Raw genomic sequence first — 27,240 nt, 5'->3', positions numbered from 1 at the left:
TATTCAAAAATGTTTCTAATTCTTTTTCAGTTCCCTCTTTCCAACTTTGAGCATTGGTACTTGTCAAGGCGACTGTAATGAGTTCACTATTGAAAGTTTGGGCAACATACATTTCATACTCTAGATATCTTTTTGGTTTTATTATTTATGTATAACGCCTTAAATTGACTTCCTCTTTCTCTGCCTCGTGATGACTGGGTGTTGTGTGATGTCCTTAGGTTAGTTAGGTTTAACTAGTTCTAAGTTCTAGGGGACTGATGACCATAGCTGTTAAGTCCCATAGTGCTCAGAGCCATTTGAACCATTTGACTGCCTCTATTGAATCTTCTTCCAAATTTTCACTGTCACGTAGCATATCAGTTTGCTCTTCTTCCTCTGTTTCAGTTTCTATATCTTCTTCAGCATTATCACATCTTATAGTTGGTTGAATTACTGTATTATTTTGATTATTTTCCTTTGTTTTCTGTTTAGAATTCCCTAAAATTACAACATCGCTAGTGCAAATTATCTTCTTATTCGCAGGATTCCAAAATCTGTATCCTTTTACAATCCTCACAGTATCCAACAAAAATATATTTCTGCCATTTTGCATCCCATTTATCCCTCAATGGTTCTGGATTCAGATCCACAGACTTTTGAGTGCCTTAGGACCGGTTTCTTCCTAGACAATACTTCATAAGTTGCCTTGTTTCTCACAGCTTTGGTTGGTGATCTGTCTGTTGAGTACATCGCCGTTGATGCTGCCTCTGCCCAACAACATTTAGGTAACTCATCATAGCTTAGCATACGTTTTGCCTTCTTTACAATGGTTCTGTTGGCACATTCTGAAACTTCATTCTGAGAGGGACTGTACCGAACGGCAGTCTGATGCCTGATACCCATTTCATTCAACTGTACCTTAAACTCTCTGTTTACATATTCTGATCCATTGTCTGATCGAATAATCTTAATTTTCCTCCCAATCTGTCCTTCGACCATCTTGAAATAAACAACAAATACATCACTCACTTGACCTGCAGTACCTATAAATTAAACATGAATATATCTAGAAAAATTGTGTATGAATGTTAGGAAATAACAGCTATCTCCTAGATTTATTCTTCTTAGGTCCACAGATATCTGTACGAATGAGTTGCAAGACTTCCGTAGCTCTGCTTTGATTTGATTTAAACGGCAGCCTGGCCTGCTTCCCTTGCAATCATACATCACATTGTGTATTATTTTTTTCATAAGTTTCCATCCCAGTTGCCATATTCTTCAATGAGGTCACACTTTGTCTATTCAAAAGTCCAAGTATCCTATGCCACAAGAAACCGTTTGCAGCACAAACAGGGTGATTTCCAGTTTCAAGCAGCACCTTGAATTGTATTTAATTTGTAAATACATGTTGTGTTAGTTGCATTAGCTAGAATATCGCCATAAAAGACAATTGTTTTGGCTCCGTCTATATCAAAGATAACCTTGTTACCCTTCCTTCCCGCTACGGTCGCAGGTTAAAAACCTGCCTCGGGCATGGATGTGTGTGATGTCCTTAGGTTAGTTAGGTTTAAGTAGTTCTAAGTTCTAGGGGACTGATGACCTCAGAAGTTAAGTCCCATAGTGCTCAGAGCTCTCCTTCCGTCCTATTTCGCTTAGTGACAGCAAATTAGTTACAATATTCTACACATAATGTATATTATGAACAGTAACAATTTGTTTCTCCCCATTCACTAGCAAATTAAGATCAACTTTTTCTACGAGTTCACACTTTAACATAAACCCATCAACTGTGGAAATTCAAATTTCATTCCTTGACCGACCATCATACAAAATTGATGCAGCTTTAATAGCCACAGATTCTCCTGGATCTAGAAACCATTCTGTATGATCATCACAGGCTTCACTAAAAGAGTAAAGAGGAGAAAGTGTCTTAATTTTATGGGTAGTTTTCCTCTCGTGGCTACTAGAATTGACATGCTTATTTTAATCAATATTCAACCTTCTGTTACACTGCGATGAAAATGTCCAGTTTTCTGGCATCTGAAACATTTTATTGGCTTCTTCTTCTTGTATTGAGAGTGCCAAGCCGACGCTGTTTCTGGATCATAAGAAATAGGCTCATTTTTCACGTCCTGTAAATCTTTACCTTCACACTGCTGTAACAGGTATTCCCGAACTTCCAAACCCATAGGTGAATATTTCTCTGGTAGTCCATTCTTCTGGAATTTCAAAACCGATATTCCTTAGACGATTTGTGATTGAGATTATTTTATTCGAGTATTCGTCCACGTTTTTGCACTTGTTCAATCGTGTAGTTTCCGTAGAATTTTAGTAATTGTGTTTGCTGGTATCACAGAACTAGACTTTGAGCATTCAAATGGCCTACATGTCGCCATAAATCTTAAAGTTACTTATAATGTCTCGTTGATTGCCACTGCCTCTCTCAGTAACGGGTCTTCCTTCTTTGTTTTATTTGTTTCGACATTAATAATTTGTTCTGCCGGTACGGTGCAGGACACATCGGAAAAAAATTGAAATCTGTTTGCACGTGGTTGTGATGTGTCATTAAATTAACATATTTCCAGTCGCTCCTTTTTTCAACCATTCTCGAACCCATTTCCTTGTTTTCGCTGTCTTCTATTGCTTGCAAGCTGTAGCTAATAAAGCGCCAAAGATACTGGTATAGGCATGCGAATATACAGATATACACTCCTGGAAATGGAACAAAGAACACATTGACACCGGTGTGTCAGACCCACCATACTTGCTCCGGACACTGCGAGAGGGCTGTACAAGCAATGATCACACGCACGGCACAGCGGACACACCAGGAACCGCGGTGTTGGCCGTCGAATGGCGCTACCTGCGCAGCATTTGTGCACCGCCGCCGTCAGTGTCAGCCAGTTTGCCGTGGCATACGGAGCTCCATCGCAGTCTTTAACACTGGTAGCATGCCGCGACAGCGTGGACGTGAACCGTATGTGCAGTTGACGGACTTTGAGCGAGGGCGTATAGTGGGCATGCGGGAGGCCGGGTGGACGTACCGCCGAATTGCTCAACACGTGGGGCGTGAGGTCTCCACAGTGCATCGATGTTGTCGCCAGTGGTCGGCGGAAGGTGCACGTGCCCGTCGACCTGGGACCGGACCGCAGCGACGCACGGATGCACGCCAAGACAGTAGGATCCTACGCAGTGCCGTAGGGGACCGCACCGCCATTTCCCAGCAAATTAGGGACACTGTTGCTCCTGGGGTATCAGCGAGGACCATTCGCAACCGTCTCCATGAAGCTGGGCTACGGTCCCGCACACCGTTAGGCCGTCTTCCGCTCACGCCCCAACATCGTGCAGCCCGCCTCCAGTGGTGTCGCGACAGGCGTGAATGGAGGGACGAATGGAGACGTGTCGTCATCAGCGATGAGAGTCGCTTCTGCCTTGGTGCCAGTGATGGTCGTATGCGTGTTTGGCGCCGTGCAGGTGAGCGCCACAATCAGGACTGCATACAACCGAGGCACACAGGGCCAACACCCGGCATCATGGTGTGGGGAGCGATCTCCTACACTGGCCGTACACCTCTGGTGATCGTCGAGGGGACACTGAATAGTGCACGGTACATCCAAACCGTCATCGAACCCATCGTTCTACCATTCCTAGACCGGTAAGGGATCTTGCTGTTCCAACAGGACAATGTACGTCCGCATGTATCCCGCGCCACCCAACGTGCTCTAGAAGGTGTAAGTCAACTATCCTGGCCAGCAAGATCTGCGGATCTGTCCCCCATTCAGGATGTTTGGGACTGGATGAAGCGTCGTCTCACGCGGTCTGCACGTCCAGCACGAACGCTGGTCCAACTGAGGCGCCAGGTGGAAATAGCATGGCAAGCCGTTCCACAGGACTACATCCAGCATCTCTACGATCGTCTCCACGGGAGAATAGCAGCCTGCATTGCTGCGAAAGGTGGATATACACTGTACTAGTGCCGACATTGTGCATGCTCTGTTGCCTGTGTCTATGTGCCTGTGGTTCTGTCAGTGTGATCATGTGATGTATCTGACCCCAGGAATGTGTCAATAAAGTTTCCCCTTCCTGGTACAATGAATTCACGGTGTTCTTATTTCAATTTCCAGGTGTATATGTAAGCAGGCAGAATACGGCGCTGCACTCGCCAAGGCCTATATAAGACAGCAGTGTCTGGCGCAGTTATTGGATCGGTTACTGCTGCTACAATGGCAGGTTACCAAGATTTAAGTGAGTTTGAACGCGATGTTATAGTCGGCGCTCGACCAGTGGAACACAGCACCTCTGAGGCAGCGATGAAGCGGGGATTTTCCCGCACAGCCATTTCACGAGTGTATTATGAATATCAGGAATCCGGTAAAACATCAAGTCTTCGTTATTGTTGCGGCTGGAAAAAGATCCTGCAAGAACGGGGCAAAAACGACTGAAGAGAATCGTTCAACGTGACAGAACTGCAACCCGTCCGCAAATTGCTGCAGATTTCAGTGCTGAGCCATCAGCAAGTGTCACGTGCGAACCAGTCAACGAAACATCATCAATATGGGCTTTCGGAACCGAAGTCTTGCTCGTGTGCCCTTGATGACTGCACTACACAAAGCTTTACGCTTCGCCTGGGCCCGTCAACACCAACATTGGACTGTTGATGACTAGAAACACGTTGCCTGGTCGGATGAGTCTCATTTCAAATTGTGTGGAGTGTATGGACGTGTATGGGTAAGGAGGCAATCTCATGAATCCATGGACCCTGCATGTCAGCAGCGGACTGACCAGGCTGGTGGAGGCTCTGTAATGATGTGGGCGCGTGGCATGGGATCCCTGATATGTTTACATACGACTCTGACAGGTCACTCGTACGTAAGCTTCCCGTCTGATCACCTCTATCCATTCATGTCCGTTGGAATGCTCGATGGACTTGGACAATTCCAGCAGAACTATACGATACGCATCACGTCGAGAAGTGCTACATAGTGGTTCTATGAACACTCTTATGAGTTTAAACACTTCCGCTAGCCACCAGACACCCCAAAGATGAGCATAATTGACCATATCTGTGATGCTTTGCAACACGCTGTTCAGAAGAGATCTCAACCCCCTCGTACTGTTACGGATTTACGGAGAGCGCTACAGGATGCGTGGTGTCAGTTCACTCCAGCACTACTTCAGACATTAGTCAGGTCAATGCCACGTTGTGTTGCGGCACTTCTGCGTGCTCGCGGTGGCCCTGCATGATATTAGGTATATGTAGCAGTTTCCTTGGCTCTTCAGTGTGTAATTGGCAGCATTAAGGAGAAGACCGCACAGTAAAGTAAAGAGTGGTTCCCGCAAAGCGACTGATAGCAGCACGCGATAAAAAAAAGACCGTATCGATATTCTTGCTGTAAACGGTAAAAGCTAATTAAACTGCAAAAAAACTACTGTATGTAAATTAAGCAAAGGTACATTAACGGCTAGAGTTCGTTTTTCGCATTCTGCATTTAAAAAAGACGATTTGCTTTGCATTTGCGGGTTTTCTTCGCTGCTGTACATAATACCACTCATTCGATTCTGAGGAAACTAATTGCCGCACTAAATTGATTAATTTCGTACCTTATTGTTTTATATCACAAATCGATAATGAAGTTAAGACCTTTTAACATTGCAGTGCGTCAGGAATCGTGAATAATTTAATGATTATAAAGAGTCCGCATCGATTGAAAAATTGAGACCGGATGTGGACCTAGGTTTCGGCGCGGATAACCACGCTTTGTTCGGAACAACTAAAACTGCCTAAAGAGGCATGGTTCAACATTAATACAGAAGGCCCAAAATGGCAAAAGACTCGCATAAAATGTAAAATAAACGGTACATGTGTACCATGCCAGTAGCTGTACTTATCTCAAACGTCAGAAGCGTGCTTCCTCACCCCAGCCAACATTCGGTTGGCCGCGGGCTCTGAGGTAAACTGATGTGGCGCGGCAGCTCGGCTGGTATTGTAAAAAATTATTGTTGTTGTTGTGGTCTTCAGTCCTGAGACTGGTTTGATGCAGCTCTCCATGCTACTCTATCCCGTGCAAGCGTCTTCATCTCCCAGTACTTACTACAACCTACGTCCGTCTGAATCTGCTTAGTGTCTCCCTCTACGATTTTTACCCTCTACGGTACCCTCCAATACTAAATTGGTGATCTCTCGATGTCTCAGAACATGTCCCACCAACCGATCCCTTCTTCTAGTCAAGTTGTGCCACAAACTCCTCTTCTCCCCATTTCTATTCAATACCTCCTCATTAGTTATGTGATCTACCCATCTAATCTTCAGCATTCTTCTCTAGCATCACATTTCAAAAGCTTCTATTTTCTTGTTGTCCAAACTATTTATCGTCCATGTTTCACTTCCATACATGGCTACACTCCATACAAATACTTTCAGAAACGACTTCCAGACATTTAAATCTATACTCGATGTTAACAAATTTTTCTTCAGAAACGCTTTCCTTGCCGTTGGCAGTCAACATTTTATATACTCTCTGCTTCGACTATCATCAGTTACTTTGCTCCCCAAATAGCAAAAGTCCTTTAATACTTCAAGTGTCTCATTTCCTAATCTCATACCCTCACCATCACCAGACTTAATTCGACTACATTCCACTATCCTCGTTTTGCTTTTGTTGATGTTCGTCTTATATCCTCCTTTCAAGGCACTGTCCATTCCGTTCAACTGCCCTTCCAAGTCCTTTGCTGTCTCTGACAGAATTACAATGTCATCGGCGAACCTCAAAGTTTTTATTTCTTCTCCATGGATTTTAATACCTACTCCGAACTTTTCTTTTGTTTCCTTTATTTCTATCTCAATATACAGATTGAATAACATCGGGCAGAGGCTACAACCCTGTCTCACTCCTTTCCCAACCCCTGCTTCCCTTTCATGCCCCTCGACTCTTACAACTGCCATCTGGTTTCTGTACAAATTATAAATAGCCTTTCGCTCCCTGTATTTTACCCCTGCTACCTTCAGAATTTGAAAGAGAGTATTCCAATCAACATTATCAAAAGCTTTCTCTAAGTCTACTGTATTATTACTCTATGTATAACTGAGGTACAAGAGTTACATCAATGACTTGAGTGAGATGAAGTGGCTAAAAATCACAAACATATTTACTAGAAAATAACGGAATAAGCATCCTCAGTCAAACTTGTTGACATCATGTGCACACACACTTTTATTTCACTTTGCTGTTTTCAACAAATTAATGTGTCATCTGCAGAAGCCTGGTACATTGGTTTAGCAGATGTCAATATCTTCTTCGGAGAAGTCTAATGCCTTGACACGTCCAAAAATGTACGTATTGTATGTGATTATTATTAATACAAATTGTCAGATTGATAATTTACAGTAGATAAATCACGTTTACGTACACAGCCAAGCTGTTGTGCTATTAATAAGTGCTAAGCCAATACTAAGCTGCTGAAGAAGACAGATTGATCTGTTGGAACCGGTAAAGCGATATAAAAATATCTGTGCAACTGATGGCTGAAATTTAGTCTGAAGTACATACTACAGTTGCTCAGAGAACGACAGCTATGAATCCGTACAGATCAAAAAAGGGATGTTCGTATGTGCATGTATCTTCTACATCTCCTCCTAAACAACTGGACCGATTCCAGCCAAACTTTGATACACACACCACTTACTCTTCGGAGATCTTCGCTGTAGGGTAAGAACCACTTTCCTATCAAAGGGGTGTGGTTGAGATACCAGTGTAGTCCACTACACGCGAATAGACGACCTATACTCATCCAGTATTTGAGAAAGAGAGCATTTAATGACTTGGAACAAACTTTACACATAATTTTAAACCTTTACAAGAGCTTTTCTCGCTGACAATCCTCACGACATGAAGAAAGGGAAAAAAAGTTTATCGTCGTTTACTACGTTTTTGCTGCTCACGTAGTAAAACAACCACGTGAAATATGACGTTTTAATTTACTATATCTTTACTAATAACTGTATTCATGACACATTTTGCAGTCAGTATTCTCATATAATATTGAGTGTACTAGAAAATTACGTCATTGTATGATGGGTAGATCAGCATGTTTTTTTTTGGTCATCAGTCTACTGACTGGTTTGATGCGGCCCGCCACGAATTCCTTTCCTGTGCTAACCTCTTCATCTCAGAGTAGCACTTGCTACCTACGTCCTCAATTATTTGCTTGACGTATTCCAATCTCTGTCTCCATCTACAGTTTTTGCCCTCTACAGCTCCCTCTAGTACCATGGAAGTCATTCCCTCATGTCTTAGCAGATGTCCTATCATCCTGTACCTTCTCCTTATCAGTGTTTTCCACATATTCCTTTCCTCTCCGATTCTGCGTAGAACCTCCTTATTCCTTACCTTATCAGTCCACCTAATTTTCAACATTCGTCTATAGCACCACATCTCAAATGCTTCGATTCTCTTCTGTTCCGGTTTTCCCACAGTCCATGTTACACTACCATACAATGCTGTACTCCAGACGTACATCCTCAGAAATTTCTTCTTCAAATTAAGGCCGGTATTTGATATTAGTTGACTTCTCTTGGCCAGAAGTGCCTTTTTTGCCATAGCGAGTCTGCTTTTGATGTCCTCCTTGCTCCATCCGTCTTTGGTTATTTTACTGCCTAGATAGCAGAATTCCTTAACTTCATTGACTTCGTGACCATCAATCCTGATGTTAAGTTTCTCGCTGTTCTCATTTCTACTACTTCTCATTACCTTCGTCTTTCTCCGGCTTACTCTCAAACCATACTGTGTACTCATTAGACTGTTCATTCCGTTCAGCAGATCATTTAATTCTTCTTCACTTTCACTCAGGATAGCAATGTCATCAGCGAATCGTATCACTGATATCCTTTCACCTTGCATTTTAATTCCACTCCTGAACCTTTCTTTTGTTTCCATCATTGCTTCCTCGATGTGCAGATTGAAGAGTAGGGGCGAAAGGCTACAGCCTTGTCTTACACCCTTCTTAATACGAACACTTCGTTCTTGATCGTCCACTCTTATTATTCCCTCTTGGTTGTTGTACATATTGTATATGACCCGTCTCTACCTATAGCTTACCCCTACTTTTTTCAGAATCTCGAACAGCTTGCACCATTTTATATTGTCGAACGCTTTTTCCAGGTCGACAAATCCTATGAACGTGTCTTGATTTTTCTTTAGCCTTGCTTCCATTATTAGCCGTAACGTCAGAATTGCCTCTCTCGTGCATTTACTTTTCCTAAAGCCAAACTGATCGTCACCTAGCGCATTCTCAATTTTCTTTTCCATTCTTTTGTATATTATTCTTGTAAGCAGCTTCGATGCATGAGCTGTTAAGCTGATTGTGTTATAATTCTCGCACTTGTCAGCTCTTGCCGTCTTTGGAATTGTGTGGATGATGCTTTTCCGAAAGTCAGATGGTATGTCGCCAGACTCATATATTCTACACACCAACGTGAATAGTCGTTTTCTTGCCACTTTCCCTAATGATTTTAGAAATTCACCATGTATGGCGTCATAAACAGTGCGATGCGTGAGAAACTACCGCATCATGCAAGACATTTAAATTCGTTACTTCCTTGCTACTAACTCTGTTCGCAACAGTTTTCGCATTTAGTATCCATATTTGTCACAAAACGTGCCTACCAAAAAAATGTCATTGTAAGACACACAGTTCAAGTACAAACGACGTCAAATACTGAGATGCGAGAAAAAAACTGCCGCATCAAGCATGACGTTTTGTTACTTCTTTGTTACTGTCTCTATTCGCAACATATTTCGCAGCGACTATCTGCATATACCACTGGACACACGTGTAAAAGTACATCATTGTACATCACACAATTCGGGAGGTATGATGTGATAAATGTTGAACTGCGTGAAAATGAAACTGCAGGGCGAAATTCGCTATTCACGCAGGTGATATATCTGAACGGAATATGTGCGAAATATATTTGAAACGTGCGTTTGCGCTGAGGTACAAGTAAAAATTTCGCCCTAAGCCCCTGAAATGATATCAGTCCAATTTAGTACATACGGTAGCTCCCGTCTGGAGAGAAATACTGTTGGGATGAGAACTGCCAGTCTCTTATTGGGATGAGCGTGATGACGTAGAGAGAGAACGTAGGATGAGGGGGAACGACGAGGTAGGCACAGATAGGAGGAGCAGGCGATGGACAGAGATAGAGGAAGAAGAAATGAAGAGAGAGGGGGAAGAGGAGGAGGTAGACAGAGTAAGGAAAGAGGAGATGGACAGTCATGGGAAGGAATAAATAGACAGAGACATGGGGGAGGAAGAGATGAACAGACAGAGGCAGAGGAGGAAAGAGGCAGAGAAAGAGAAGAGGAGGAGCCGAACAGGGAGAGGAGGAGATTAACAGAGGAAGTGGAGAAGAAGACTGACTGGGGAAGACGGAGGTGGAATTAAAGGGGAGTTAGGAAGTGGACAAAGAGAGGAGAAGGGGAGAAAGGGATGGACACAGGGGGAAGGAGCAGATGGTCTCATGCAGGAGGAGCAGGTTCACAGAAAGAGTGGTGGGAGGAGATGGACTGAAAGTGGGGGGAAGGAGGAGTTAGACTAACATTAGATGAGAGTAAATACATGTCCGGTCTACACTGGGCACTCAGCTAGTATGGAATAAATTAATTAATTCAGAGTCACCACAAAGGGATAGAATGACGAATGATAGCTTTATATGTACAAAAATTTAGAAGCAAATCTGTAGTATGATGTGTGATATATGCAAGCAACTAATTTCTTCTGGGGTAAAGAGATTAAAGATAATTGTTGGAAAGGGTGGCCACATTCTCCACATTTCCCGGCGAGCAGTGTGTCCAGTTTTCCCTATCGGACTCAGCGTCACACACAAAAATATCAAACTGAAAGAAACGACAGTGGACTACATTTGCAGGACAAAACACGTTGTTTAAACGTTCATATTGTAACAAAATATCACTCATCATTTAAGTAAGGTAACAGTTCTCGTAATAATAAACTGAAGAGGCAAAAGAACTAGTACACCTGCTTAATATCGTGTAGGGTCCCCACGAGCACACAGAAGTGCCGCAGCACGACGTGGCACGGACTCGACTAATGTCTGAATTAGTGCTGGAGGGAACTGACTCCATGACTCCTGCAGTGCTGTCCATAAATCCATAAGAGAACGAAAAGGGGTGGAGATAACTTCTGAACAGCACGTTGCAAGGCATTCCAAGTATGCTCAATAACGTTCATGTCTGGGGGGAGTTAGTTGACCAGAGAAAGTGTTTAAACTCAGAAGAGTTATCCTGGAGCCACTCTGTAGCAATTCTGGACGTGTGGGGTCGGAATGCACAATGGACATGAATGGATGCAGCTGATCAGACAGGATGGTTATGTACGTGTCACCTGCCAAATTCGTATCTAGATGTATCACGGGTCCCATATCACTCCAACTGTTCACGGCCCCTGCCGTTACAGAGCTTCCACCGGCTTGAACAGTCTCCTGCTGACCTGCAGTTTCGATGGGTTGTCTCCAGACCCGTACACGTCCATCCGCTCGATACAATTTGAAACGAGACTCGTCCGACCAGGAAACGTGTTTCCAGTCATCAACAGTCCAATGTTGGTGTTGACGGGCCCAGGTGGGGCGTAAAGCTTTGTGACGTGCAGTCAAGGGTACACGAGTGGGCCTTCGGCGCCGAAAGCCCATGTCGATAATGTTTCGCACGCTAACACTTGCTGATGGCCCAGCTCTGAAATCTGCAGCAATTTGCGGAAGGGTTGCACTTCTGTCGAGTTGAACGATTCTGCTGTATGTACAAGATCTTTTTCTGGCTGAAACTATGTCGGAGATTTGATGCTTTACCGGATTCCAGATATTCGCGGTACACTAGTGAAATGGTCGTACAGGAAAATCCCCACTTCATCGCTACCTAGGAGATGCTGTGCCTCATCCCTCGTGCACCGACTATTACACTACGTTCAAACTCACTTAAATCTTGATAACCTGAGAGTGTAGCAGCAGTAACCGATCTAGCAACTGCGCCAGAGGCTTGTCGTCTTATATAGGCGTTGCCGACCTAAGCGCCGTATTCTGCCCGTTTACCTATCTATGTATTTGAATACGAATGCCTATACAAGTTTCTTGGGCGCTCCAGTGTATAGATGACGTACATTACAATGAAAGGAAAGAGAAAGCCGCCTGGTAGAATTTTGCACAGAGCATCATTTAATCATCGCTAACACTTCGTTTAAGAATCATAAAAAAGTTGTACACGTGAAAAAGACCTGGAGACAATGGAAGATTTAAGATTGGTTATGTAATAGTTAGACAGAGATTTATGAAGCAGATTTTAAATTGTAAGACATTTCCAGGGCCAAGATTCATTGGTTATGAACCGTAGATTAAAACTGAAGAAATTGGTAGGAAATACAGGCGATGTGACCCAGATAAGTTGAAAGAACTAGAGGTGTTGAGAGTTTCAAAAGGGGACATTAGGGGACGGTTGACCAGAACAAAGGAATATAGTAGAAGTCGAATGGTTAGCTTCACGAGTTTTAATAGTGAAGGCAGCAGAGAATGAAATAGTTAAAAAAAGGCGAGACCAGGTAGAAATGCTTGGATAACATAGGAGCTACTGAACTTAATTGATGAAAGGAGAAAATAAAAAAAAACGAAGTAAATGAAGCAGGTGAAAGGGAATATAAATATCTAAAAAATGATATTGACTGCAAGTCTAAAATCGCTCAGCAGGAATGGCTAGAGAACAAATGTAAGGATTTAGAAGCGTATTTCACTAGGGGAAAGACAGCTATCGCCCACAGGTAAATAAAGGAGGTCATTGGCGAAAAGAGAAGCAGCTGTGTAACTACACTCCTGGAAATTGAAATAAGAACACCGTGAATTCATTGTCCCAGGAAGGGGAAACTTTATTGACACATTCCTGGGGTCAGATACATCACATGATCACACTGACAGAACCACAGGCACATAGACACAGGCAACAGAGCATGCACAATGTCGGCACTAGTACAGTGTATATCCACCTTTCGCAGCAATGCAGGCTGCTATTCTCCCATGGAGACGATCGTAGAGATGCTGGATATAGTCCTGTGGAACGGCATGCCATGCCATTTCCACCTGGCGCCTCAGTTGGACCAGCGTTCGTGGTGGACGTGCAGACCGCGTGAGACGACGCTTCATCCAGTCCCAAACATGCTCAATGGGGGACAGATCTGGAGATCTTGCCGGCCAGGGTAGTTGACTTACACCTTCTAGAGCACGTTGGGTGGCACGGGATACATGCGGACGTGCATTGTCCTGTTGGAACAGCAATTTCCCTTGCCGGTCTAGGAATGGTAGAACGATGGGTTCGATGACGGTTTGGATGTACCGTGCACTATTCAGTGTCCCCTCGACGATCACCAGAGGTGTACGGCCACTGTAGGAGATCGCTCCCCACACCATGATACCGGGTGTTGGCCCTGTGTGCCTCGGTCGTATGCAGTCCTGATTGTGGCGCTCACCTGCACGGCGCCAAACACGCATACGACCATCATTGGCACCAAGGCAGAAGCGACTCTCATCGCTGAAGACGACACGTCTCCATTCGTCCCTCCATTCACGGCTGTCGCGACACCACTGGAAGCGGGCTGCACGATGTTGGGGCGTGAGCGGAAGACGGCCTAACGGTGTGCAGGACCGTAGCCCAGCTTCATGGAGACGGTTGCGAATGGTCCTCGCCGATACCCCAGGAGCAACAGTGTCCCTAATTTGCTGGGAAGTGGCGGTGCGGTCCCCTACTGCACTGCGTAGGATCCTACGGTCTTGGCGTGCATCCGTGCGTCGCTGCGGTCCGGTCCCAGGTCGACGGGCACGTGCACCTTCCGCCGACCACTGGCGACAACATCGATGTACTGTGGAGACCTCACGCCCCACGTGTTGAGCAATTCGGCGGTACGTCCACCCGGCCTCCCGCATGCCCACTATACGCCCTCGCTCAAGTCCGTCAACTGCACATACGGTTTGCGTCCACGCTGTCGCGGCATGCTACCAGTGTTAAAGACTGCGATGGAGCTCCGTATGCCACGGCAAACTGGCTGACACTGACGGCGGCGGTGCACAAATGCTGCGCAGCTAGCGCCATTCGACGGCCAGCACCGCGGTTCCTGGTGTGTCCGCTGTGCTGTGTGTGTGATCATTGCTTGTACAGCCCTCTCGCAGTGTCCGGAGCAAGTATGGTGGGTCTGACGCACCGGTGTCAATGTGTTCTTTTTTTCCATTTCCAGGAGTGTATAAAGAGCTCACAAGGGGATGGCCTCATAGACGGCCAACCGATTCGGCTCAAATTTGGCAGGTCACCTAAAACGAAGGCCTCTACGATATTTTGGGTCAACACCCCCGGAATTTTGAGAAAATCACCTCTGAAGGATATGACGAGGAATCGACTCAAAATTGATCGATAGATAATTGTAAATAGAGCACTTTCCATCATCAGGTAAGGGGTCCGCAAACGCAAACTTTTCAAGAAATCGACAAAAGAAACTTTTACAACTGTCGCTTTTGTACCTACATGGTAAACGACTTTCGCCGACAGCGCCGATAGCGCAACGGGTAAGGTAACTGGCTGGGAATCGGGAAACGTGGACTCGAATCTCGAAGGAACCTATAAGTTGATAAGGATAGGAGGGTTAATAAGGTAAGTAAATCACTAAGGAATGATAATAATAAGGTAGGCAAACTGATTTCCCAAACGCCATGAGTTAGTAGAGTATTAAACTTTTAAGCCTTGTCACATGAAAACAACTCCGATTGCTCCGAATTCCTCACGAGGGATCACAGATAGGCAACCGCGCGACGCTTATTTACAGTGAGGCACGGGACAGAATGCAGGCGGGGAGAGTTATGTTGTCCCGGTTGCCTGTTCGTCATATCATAGTCGTGGACCTGGAAGAGTGAAGGTATCCAGCACGAGCCTTACAGAAGTCAATCGGAAGAGTTGTTTCCCGTCATTAGGCTGCCGCGAACCTCGCCGATACATGTAGTGATTTTTCCATCGTTAATGCGCCGAATGAATTTCGTGAATGTATACAGTGTTCTTCCGTACGTAACATATGACGAGTATTGTATGTAGTTTGTGGTAATTAGCTCGTCTGTTTATGCCTTAGTAACTAGCTATTGGCAGTTGTGTCATATCTACCGACGCTGTACTTTAGTTTGTAAAAGTGTTGCAAGACAGATGCATTATCAATGCACTACTGCAAGCAGGCAGTTCTGTTTCTCGGCGTTCCAGATTGATAGTAGCGGCTATCGTCGAGCGATTTTTGGAGCTGACGAAAGAAATGAGTTTTTTTGACACTGAAGTACTATAGCATGAAGACGAAGCAGAAGGTGATTCAGTGGAAGATATCCCGACTAATGAATCGCAAAATGGGCATAACACTTTGGAAATCTCCACGTCACTGGGAATGTGCACTTCATCTGTTCCCGATTAATATTACGAACCGGTTACTAAACGATTGAACTGCGGCGCAATACCCCTTGAAGTAAAAGTAAAGGCGGTAGCGCTAGCCAGGAATCGTCCAATTTGTAACTTACAAACACTGCAAAAGAATGGAGCAACAACAGCCCTGAAAAGGAAGGACTTGAAATTGTGGGAAAGAAATGCCGTTAAAAGAGGAACAAGATACGATAAATATTAGGCGATAAATAAGTGGACATAGGACCGATTTGTCGAATCTCGTTGTCGTAACGAGAATGTAACAACTAGAATCCTCCAGAAGTGGTCTGCAGGTGCAGCGCTTCAGTATACGGCCAACGAGGATTTCACGTTTGCTGCAACATTATCTTGGGCAAGAAGTTTCAAATCGGAGTATAAAATTCGTTAACGGCACGTCACTAAATACGTCTCTCATAAGAAGGTACAAAATATAGAAGATATACAGAAAGTAACGGCTCTTTTCAGCACGCAAACGGCGTCACTTATGACCGGTTTTAATCGTGATTACGTGATCAACACCGATCAAACAGGATGCGAGTATCGGGTGAACTTTCGATTCACGTTGTCGCATAAGGCACAAAAACCAACACTTTTCGCAGTTGGTAGTAAAAACAAACTAACACATTCGAACACGGAGCAATATGCCATCACAGCCTCTGGTTAAAATTTTTCCTAAGGTTTTCCTGTGTTTACAAAAAACGAATGTTACATTTGGTCCTCTGGTTATAGAAGAGGTCAATCGCTTTACAGGCTCGTTGAAAAACGTACTTATTACCTGCTCCAAATACGGGAAAATGACGAATACGATTTACAGAACATTTCTTGAGAATGTTTTAAAACCAAGATTCGATGAAAAATGTACACATTTCCTGCTCCAAATACGGGAAAATGACGAATGCGATTTACAGAACATTTCTTGAGAATGTTTTAAAACCATACGTTTCTGATAACAAGTTTTGTCTAATATTGGATTCCTGGAGTGGACAAATTAATACTTCAATATACGACACAATGTTTATAGATTGCGAAGGTCAGCCGACGTTCACAGTACAAGTAATACCGCTAAACTGCACACCTGTGAGCCAGCTGTGTGATGTTTATTTCTATCGCCAGGTTAAAAACTTTATTTTCAGGCTTCAGAATTGCAGTGTCCGTCTGGAAACCCAGCGGGAATTGCACAACCGCACGGATGCAATAAGTATTCAGAGCATAATTCATAACCAATTTTCAGCACCGATTTTTCAGGCAATGATATCGTATGCGTGGTACGCATCAAACTTAAATCTAGAAAAAGGCAGAGTTTTAAATGTAAACCAAGTTTGTTTTCTTCGGAAGGAACAGTGTAGCTGTCGAAAGATTGCATTCATTAGATGTTCTTGGTGTCGTAAGTATATTTGTTTCGAATGTTTGTATGACAAGTACCATCCATGTAGTTGTTCGAAGAAAAGTAAGGACAAGTAACAGTGACTGGAAGAGCCATTGTAAAGTGACCTGGAGTAATATTTTAGTTGTTTACTATCCCAAGAGGTTTGAGAAATTTATTTGCGTACCTTTATATTATCATTCCTTATTGATTTACATGCCTTATTAACGCTCTTATCCCTATCAATTGAGATATGGAAAAATACAAATGGAAAAGAAGAACATCCGCTAGGTTTCTTCGGGATTCGGATTCCCAGCCAGTTACGTTGGCCGTTGCGCTATTTTTTTTTTTTTAATCTCATTTTGTTCGCTTTCGTTCGTTGTATCTGCTCAGGGCGGACGTCGTAAGACATCCGTTTAAGTTCGTTGTTGACCGATTAACTCAGTTTTTTTTTTTTTTTTTTTTTTATGACAGAGGGCTGTTAACCCTCTGACCGAACACGCTGAGCTACCGCGCCGGCCGCTATCGGTGCTGTCGGCGAAAAGCGTTCACCATGTGCGTACAGACACGGCAGTTGTAGAAGTTTCTTAGCTCGATTTCTGGAAAGGTAGGAGTTTTCGGACCCCATACCTGATGATGAAAAATGCTCTATTTACAATTATCTATCGATCCCTCCAATTTTGAGTCGATTACTCGTCATAACCTTTAGGGTGATTTTTTTTCGAAAACTCGGGGTGTTGACCCAAAATGGATTCCTTCGTTTTAGGCTGTACACAGGCGACCTGCCAAATTTGAGCCGAATCGGTTGGCCGTGTCTGAGGCCTTCCCCTTGTCAGGTGGTAAACTACTACTAAGCAATGACGGGAAAGGTGGAAGGATTATGTAGATGGGAGATGAACTGTAAAGCAATATTATACAAAGGAAAGTGGACGTACGTGAAGATGAAATGGGAGATGTGTTACTATCAGAAGAATTTGACAAGGCTCTGAAAGATCTTAGTCAAAACAAGGCTCCAGGAGTAGACGATATCCCACCAGAACTACTGATGACATTCGGAGAAAAATGTTCAAATGTGTGTGAAATCTTATGGGACTTAACTGCTAAGGTCGTCAGTCCCTAAGCTTACACACTACTTAACCTAAATTATGCTAAGGACAAACACACACACCCATGCCCGAGGGAGGACTCGAACCTCCGCCGGGACCAGCCGCACAGTCCATGACTGCAGGGCCTTAGACCGGCCTTTGGAGAGCCAGACATGACAAAATTGATCCATGGGGTGTGCAAGATATATGAAACAGGCGAAATACCTCCGACTTCAAGGAGAATGTAGTCATTCCAATTACAAAGAAAGCAGTAGCAGTTGCTGAAATGTGTGAAAATATGTTTAATAAGTCATTGTTGCAAAATACTGACACGAATTCTTTACAGAAGAATGGAGAAATCAGTAGAAGCCGACCTCGTGGAAGTTCAGTTTCGATTCCAGAGAAATGTAGCCAATACTGACCCTACGATGTATCTTAAAAGATAGGTTAAAGAGGGGGAAACCTACATTTGTAGCATTTGTGGTTTTAGAGAAAGCTTTTGACAGTCCTGACTGGAATACTCTCTTTGAAACTCTGAAGGTAACAGGGGTAAAGCACAGGGAGAGAAGGGTTGTTCACAATTTGTATATACACCAGATGAAAATTATAAGAGTCGAGGAGCGTGAAAAGGATGCAGCGGTTGAAAATGGAGAGGGACAGCGTTATAAACTATCCCAAATGCTATTAGGTCTGTACATTGAGCAAGCATTAAAGGAAACCAAAGAAAAATTTGGAGTAGGAATTAAAGTTCAGGGAAAAGAAATAAAAACTTGGAGGTTTGCCAATGACATTGTAATTCAGTCAGATATGGAAAACAGCTTCGAAGAACAGTTGAACGGAATCGACAGTGTCTTGAAAGGAGGATATAAAATAAACATCAACATAAGCAAAAAGGATAAAGGAATGTAAGAACCTTCAACATCTCAGCGCGTCAGCAATCGTTAGTTAATATACTAAAAAACTAGAAACCCGCCTCGATTGCGTAAAAAGCACCTGGTGTTAACCTATGTTTCGGCGTAGATAACTACACCTTCTTCAGAACAACAATAAAACCCACAAGTGCATAAGAAGACCTTTGTCAATGATTAAAAGAACACAATAGCTATACATTTATAAACGAATAAAAGGGAAAACACAAACAGTACATGTGTACAAAGTCTACCTCAGGTAGTGGGACGGGCGTGTAAGCGAGCGACAATTTGTAGCTGAAGTTTAGGGCGGGTCATGGCCCATCGCACAAAGGCCGGTGTGGGGTGGAGGTTACACCATTGAGTTAAGTAGTGGTTTAGACTTTGTACACATGTACTGTTTGTGTTTTCCCTTTTATTCGTTTATAAATGTATAGCTATTGTGTTGACAAAGGTCTTCTTAGACACTTGTGGGTTTTATTGTTCTGAAGAAGGTGTAGTTATCTACGCCGAAACCTAGGTTAACACTTGGTGCTTTTTACGCAATCGAGGAGGGTTTCTAGTTTTTTAATATAAAGGAATGTAGTAGAATTAAATCAGGTGATGATGAGAGAATTAGATTAGGAAATGAGAGTAGGGGAGTTTTGCCGTTTTAGGCAGCAAAATAACTGGTGATGGTCGAAGTAGAGAGGATACAAATGTGGACAGGCAATGGCAAGGAAAGCGTTTCTGGAGAAGAGAGATCTGTTAACATCGAGTATAGATTTAAGTGTCAGGGAGTCTTTTCTGAAAATATTTGTATGGACTGTAGCTACGTATGGCAGTGAAACACGGACGATAAACGTTTAGACAAGAACGGAATAGAAGCTATCGAAATGTGGTGCTACAGAAGAATTCTGAAGATTAGATGAGTAGATCACGTAGCTAATGAGGAGGTTCTGAATATTATTGGAGAGAAGAGGAGTTTGTGGCACAACTTGACTAGAAGAAGGGATCGGTTGTTAGGACACGTTCCGAGGCATCAAGGGATCACCGATTTACTATCGGAGGGAAGCGTGGAGGGTAAAAATTGTAGAGCGGTACTGAGAGGAGAATGCAGTAAGAAGATACGGAAAGATGTGGGATGCAGTAGTTTCTCGGAGCCGAAGAGGCTCGCACAGGATAGAGTAGCATGGAGAGCTGCTTCAAACCAGACTTCGGACTGATGAGCATAACAACATCCTCCAACTTGTGACCGAAAATCAGAAACGTTTTTACTAAAAAATAATGGAACACGGTTCCACTGTGAAACTCACTGACAAGAATGGTGGTGTGTATTAGAAGTAGAGTGTGACCTGTGGCTGCTGTTTTCTGTGTTTCAGCAGAGGACAAGGAGCGAGCAGAGAATGGCGTGGCGAACGCAGACGTCGGCGCGGAGACTCCGTTCGAGGTCGCTGTCGCCCTCACAGGTCAGTAGGACGGGCCGAGTTTCATGCCAAGTGTGACTGTTTATCTTGCTCATTCTGTCACCTAATACCCTGCTTTAAACTGAACAAAACAAACCCAACCCGTCACTTCTTTTCTATTTAATATATGGGGAACTCGGGGCGGAACGGGATACTTAATGTTTAACTATTTCTATAAAATAATGGAACTCAAGGAAACACTTCTTAAATTGATAAAAAACACCTTGTAGTGTAACCTAATGTACCTTATTTTAAAATCACTTAATACATTTTGCATTTTTTACACTTGTTCAAAGAGTGTCTTGCATATTTCTCATTCCGCCCCACCCACGGGGCAGAATGGGATAAGGGCATTTTTTTGTTAAATTATTGCATAAACGTTGAATTTGAATTGCGAATATCGAATTAAACTATGACAAAATGTTGTATAACAGGCAATTCAGACTAAGGAATATGTAATTAAAACAATTAAAAAGTCATTCTTCAAAATAAGAAAATATTTTAATGTCATTCTGAAAAATTAACAATGCGTAATAGCCACCAAATCACTAACTACTAGCCCTTTCAAAAATAGTCACAAATCAGTATTTCCTCTTCATCTTCATCGTCTGTGCCAGAACATGAATTGTGCGCCCACTTTGGCATGCGACCCAGCCCTCATTAGAAAGGGAGTAGAAGTCCCTACAGTGGAGACACTCAGCATCCTCTCCTCTTTCTCTCTTGTCCATCATCTTCTTTCTTTTATTTTCCTTAAGGTCTTTGACGTCATCTGTTTTTTGTGTGTGTACAGTTTGATATTTTTGCCTTAAGTAGCACTGCACCTGACGTCTCTGTCCTGACATTGTTTATATCTGTACACCCTCCTCCTTTCTGTAGGCCTACTTCGCGTGCGACAGCATTCTACAGTTCCTTCCTATAAGGAGAATCTGTGAATACGACTGTTTTTCCTTTTCGTCTCGTAGTCCGCCGAGTATTTTGACAGATTAGTGGGATTGGAATGACAGCCTAGGGCGATATCTGCAAAGCTGAGTTGTTCGGCGAACATAGCTGGTTGGGAGAGTCTGGCATCCATGAACATCCAGGCTGGTTTTGCTTTCTACTTGCATCAAAATATGACGGGGCAGAACGGGACACTATCCCATTTTGCCCCGTCCCGTTCCACCCCAAGACCACTTCTGAGGTTAACAACTTTTATGGAGTGTAATAACTGACGTATTTAAACGCATTACATAACTAACGTATAACAAATGCCGTGCACTTTAAGGGAATGTGTCATTTTAGGGTATACAATTACCAATCAACAGCTTACCTGGCGTTGAAATTCACCAAACGTTAGAACAACGCAAGCGGTAACTGCCGTCCGGAGTGGCCGAACGGTTCTAGGCGCTGCAGTCTGGAACCGCGCAACCGCTACGGTCGGAGGTTCGAATCCTGCCTCGGGCATGGATGTGTGTGATGTCCGTAGGTTAGTTAGGTTTAAGTAGTTCTAAGTTCTAGGGGACTGATGACCTCAGAAGTTAAGTCCCATAGTGCTCAGAGCCATTTGAACCATTTTAACAATTCGCTTAGATCTCGCACTTAAAACTAAATCAGAGTGGCTGCCCTCACTTCCATTCGGAGAAATAGTTAAATGCCCATACAACAGGTTGCAACACTGTCCAGTCTAGAAAAGAGGAATTACCCATTGTGCTCCGCTATCCCGTTCTGCCACGAGTTCCCCTACAGGGTGGTCAGAAGTCGGGGAACTATATTTCTACAATGGAAACAAATGGACAAAAAAAAGTAAAGTCAAATAGTACGAGATGGAGTCCTGAAGAAGTCTGCAAGACTATGTTACGAAAATGAGGGCCACTGTGGAAGCCGCCATATTGGATGCAAGTAGAAAGGGGGTCATGTGACTTGTTTAAAACGTAGACAATTACACAAGAAAACTGATGGTTCTTTTTAGCTATAGGATAGCTTTAGTCATTCTCGAATTGCGCCGTATTGTACCGGGTGACCAAAAAGTCAGTATAAATTAGAAAACTTAATAAACCACGGATTAATGTAGATAGAGAGGTAAAAATTGACACACATGCTTGGAATGACATGGGGTTTTATTAGAACCAAAAAAAAAACACAAAGTTCACAAAATATCCGACAGATGGCGCTGGACAGCAAAACGTCAGTGACTGCACATGACAATCGTGTATAAAAGGAGCTGTAATGAGAGAGAGAATCAGATGCGCCAGCAGTCGCAGCATGTTGACGTTACCTGAAAAGACGCTTTTAGTGAAGCTGTATTATCAGAATGGGGAATATGCTAGTTCAGCGTTACGATCGTATCGCCATAGGAAGGGGATTCGAACGGGTAAATGTCCGTTGACAAATGCAGCTGTGGCAACAATGATTTCAAAGTTCGAAGCCAAGGGTTGTTTAGTCAATAGACGCCGTAGTGGCCGACCGAGCACGAGGCGTAATGGCGCTGAGACAGTTCAGGAAGAAATGGAGACTGTAGCGGGTTCGTCTGTGCACGGGGAAGTCAGCGCTAGTGCAGTCGCACGTCGCACCGGAATTCCATACTCTACTGTTTGGATGGCACTTAGGCGTACCCTCTGATGCTATCCGTAGAAAATCCATCAGCATCATGAACTGTTACCTGGCGATTTAGTGAAGCGGAGGGCATTTGTGGTGTGGGCGTTTCAAAAGGTGGCGCAAGATGACGATTCGATGAGTAACGTGTTGTGGACCGACGAAGCTCATTTCACGCTCCGAGGGTCTGTCAACGCCCACAACTGCAGAATTTCAGCTACCGAAAATCCTAGAACTGTCGTGGAAACTCCATTGTACGACGAGAAAGTCACGGTATGGGTTGGATTTACCACGTCTACCGTTATCGGGCCTTTCTTCCTCGAGGAAAGGCGTGATTCTGGTTTTGTAACTGCTGCCGTGACGGGTGAGAGGTACGCCGATATGTTACAGAATCGCATCATCCCCAGCCTGGCTGATAAACAGCTGCTGGAACGCGTGAAAGATATCTTGCGGGCGTCGTTTGATGATGATCGTGTGCTCAGCCGCCACTTTCGTCATGCTTGGCCTCCCAGGTCCCCAGACCTCAGTCCGTGCGATTATTGGCATTGGGGTTACTTGAAGTCGCAAGTGTGTAGTGATCGACCGACATCTCTATGAATGCTGAAAGACAACATCCGATGCCAATGCCTCACCATAACTCCGGGCATGCTTTACAGTGCTGTACACATTATTCCTCGACTACAGCTATTGTTGAGGAATGATGGTGGACATATTGACCATTTACTGTAAAGAACATCATATTTGCTTTGTTATGCTAATTTTTGCTATTCTGATCAGATGAAGCGCCATCTGTCGGACATTTTTTGAACTTTTGTATTTTTTTTGGTTCTAAGAAAACCCCAAGTCATTCCAAGCATGTATGTCAATTTGTACCTCTCTATCTACATATTCCGTGATTTATTCAGTTTTCTAATTTATAGTGACTTTTTGATCACCCGGTATAAAGAACAAGGCAAATACTGGTGGTAACACGCAAAGCCTACAGGATGTGCCCCACGTGTTATCCAGTACGTTCTAACGTTACCCATCCATTTCGCATGGGCTTTAACCAGAATATGTACCGCAGCGCATGGACAAATATGAACAATTTGATCCCTGAGATCTGCTCCATGTAAATAACTGCTTTCACATTCCCTTCCTCCTTCACCCTCCCCCCTGTCTCCACCTTGATACACAGAAATCTGGTGGGCTTAAATGTGAGGAAAGTGGCGGTCGCCCTACGGGACCTATGCGTCCTACCCATATCCGAGGAAAGTTGATATCTGGGCACAGCTGTAAAACTGGTCCATTGTGAGGCGAGATGCTAACGCGCTGAAAGTTGGACATGATCCATGCTCCAACAGCAGCGATGGAAGCACATCTCCCTCTAACAAATGCCGATAACAGACTACAGTTAGTGTACACCAAATGGAGGAGGACCCAACAATACGAGAACCCCATATTCCACACTGAACTATGACTTTCGATTCGCCAACAACTTTCGATTTATTCAGCAAGTGAGAGATGACACCTGACCAGTGTCTGTGCTTCTGTTTGTCACTTTGTTAACATAGAAATCTGCTTCATCTGTAAACACTACACACTAAGACAAAAAGAAAAGAGCGACAGACGACGTAGGAGGAACGCGAAAGTGACCGAAATCGATAGATGTGATGTACATGTACCGACCAGCAAATGATTACAGGCCGTTATTCGACTTTGCATTGATTGATAGTTCAAATGGCTCTGAGCACTATGACACTTAACACCTATGGTCATCAGTCCCCTAGAACTTAGAACTACTTAAACCTGACTAACCTAAGGACAACACACAACACCCAGTCATCACGAGGCAGAGAAAATCACTGACCCCGCTGGGAATCGAACCCGGGAACCCGGGCTCGGGAAGCGAGAACGCTACCGCACGACCACGAGATGCGGGCGATTGATAGTTACTGGATGTCCTCCTGAGGGATACCATGCCAACTTCTGTCCAGTTGTCGCGTTGTAGAGTTGTTGAATGCCCTCCTGACAGATATCGTGCGAAATTCTGTCCAACTGGCGAGTTAGATCGTTAAAATCCCAAGGTGATTGCAGGGCCGTGGCCATAATGATCTAAGCGTTCTCAATTGAGGAGAGATCCGCTGGCCAAGTTATGGTTTGACAAGCACGGAGACAAACATTAGAAATTCTCGCCGTATGTGGGCGGGTGTTATCTTGCTGAAATACAAGCCCTCCATGGCAACAAAACGCTGCGTAGAATATCGTCGACGTACTGCTGTGCTTACATCCAGAAAGCTAAAGCCCAAGTTCAAGAAACTACTGAGGTGGGGATCAAAATTAATGGGCAGAAGATAGACGTACTACGCTACGCATATGATATTGCTATAGTCACGGGGACAAAAGAAGATCTAGAGGAAGTCCTCAGAACAATGGAAAAAATTATATGCAATCAGTATGGAATGAGAATAAACAAGACAAAGACTATAGTGATGGTATGCAGTACAGAAGCAGAATATGAACCTCTGAGAATGAGAACTGGAAGAGAGGAGCTGGAAGTGATAGAGGGATTTACTTACCTGGGAAGCAAAATCGCAAGAGATGGTAGAAGCCGGAAAGAAATTGCGACCAGAATACAAAAGGCGAAAATTTCATTTAATCGGAGAAGAAACTTACTCACCAGCAACAACATCAGTCTGAAAATAAGGAAACGTATCATGAAAGGTTTAGTTTGGAGTGTGGCCCTATACGGATGTGAAACTTGGACAATTGGAAGAGAGAAGACGGCTAGAGGCACTGGAGATGTGGTGCTATAGAAGGATGATGATGATCAGCTGGAGAGGCAAAGTAACAAATGAAGAGGTGCTTAGAACAATCCAGGAAACCAGATATCTGTGGAGGCACATCCAAACAAGAAGAGACAAACTTGTAGGGCACATCCTACGACACAACATCATCATTGGAACAACAGCAGAAGGAGCTGCTGAGGAAAAGAATCGGCAGAGGCGACCAAGGATATCATACAGGAAACAGATATGGAATAACGTTGGATGTAAGACATACGTGGAAATGAAGATGAAGGCAGGCAGAAGAGAGGAATGGCGCTCTGCTGCAAACCAACCTCAGGGTTGAACACTAAAAGAAGATTACTGTGCTGTAAAGGGTGTTGTGGATGACAACCAAATGAGTCCTGCTACGAAATGAAATGGTTGTCGGACTGTATGGCAGGCGACAGGTAGTTTGGTGTACAACTGCTGTCTGGATCGTCTCCAGACAAGTCTTCGTCCTGGAATCTCATTGAATAAACTGCCTTCAGTGATGAGCCCCGTTTCGAACTGAGCCCTGTTGTCCAACGAATGTCTGGAAAAGCCACAGACACCGGTGGGATACCAACGTGACCGTTGGCCACCTTATGACCCGATATCTTGGAGTGATGGTCTGGGGTGTGGTTCCATTTCATAGCAAGACCCTTTACACCACAGTGGAATGTCAACGATATTCTACGCCCCGTTTTGTTGCCCTTCATAGTAAGCATTACATTTCAGCAAGATAATACCCGCCCATCACAAGACGAAAGTTTCCTCTACTTGTCTTCGTGCTTGCCAAACCGTACCTTTTCCTGCAGTGTTGCCGGATCTCTCCCCAATTGAGAACATTTGGAGCATTAAGAGCAGGGCCCTCCAACCAGCTCTGGACTTTGACGATTCAACGTGCCCGTTGGACAGAACTTAGCACGATATCCTTCAGATCGATATCTAATAACAAGCAATTAGTACCAAGCCGCCTAAGTGCTTCCATAAAGGTAGATGTGGACCAACGTATTATTGGCTTCCTCGGTTTGTGAAGCTCTTTCTTGTGAATAAATTATCCAATTTTCCTGAAATTGTAGTCATTTGTTCGTCTGTACATACACATCACATTTGCCCATTATCGTGCCATTCGGATAATTCCTTAGTGGTGCGTCTCCTTTTTCTTTTCTTTTTTTCTTCAAACGAATGCTAAAGAAGATCGCTTTTCATTGTCCACCCAGGAGGTAGCCGTACACCTGCAGTTATTTTAGGCGTTTGGTGTGGTGCTATTAAGGGATTCTTACTGCCCTGAAGTGTGACTTGCGAATGCTGTCCTTACCTTAACTTATTCGGACAAAGTGTGCTGCTGCCTGATAATACACGCCTGGAAATGGAAAAAAGAACACATTAACACCGGTGTGTCAGACCCACCATACTTGCTCCGGACACTGCGAGAGGGCTGTATAAGCAATGATCACACGCACGGCACAGCCGACACACCAGGAACCGCGGTGTTGGCCGTCGAATGGCGCTAGCTGCGCAGCATTTGTTCACCGCCGCCGTCAGTGTCAGCCAGTTTGCCGTGGCATACGGAGCTCCATCGCAGTCTTTAACACTGGTAGCA

The 27,240-nt window shown here is 44.0% G+C and overlaps 1 protein-coding gene across 2 annotated transcripts in view; it reads left to right on the top strand.

Moving 5' to 3' along the window:
* Positions 1-27,240, top strand: part of LOC126293655 (synaptic vesicle glycoprotein 2B-like) — a 214,674-nt gene that overhangs the window by 59,056 nt on the left and 128,378 nt on the right. The window contains exon 2 of one of the 2 annotated variants that reach the window (XM_049986939.1): positions 20,194-20,280. In XM_049986939.1, the coding sequence (XP_049842896.1) occupies positions 20,194-20,280 (87 nt within the window). The remainder of the gene's footprint in view (positions 1-20,193; positions 20,281-27,240) is intronic. The other variant, XM_049986940.1, reaches the window with a different exon arrangement.

The sequence above is a fragment of the Schistocerca gregaria genome, chromosome 10, assembly GCF_023897955.1.
Source record: "Schistocerca gregaria isolate iqSchGreg1 chromosome 10, iqSchGreg1.2, whole genome shotgun sequence".
Lineage (NCBI taxonomy): Eukaryota > Metazoa > Arthropoda > Insecta > Orthoptera > Acrididae > Schistocerca > Schistocerca gregaria.
This window is presented reverse-complemented; position numbering and strand designations above follow the sequence as displayed.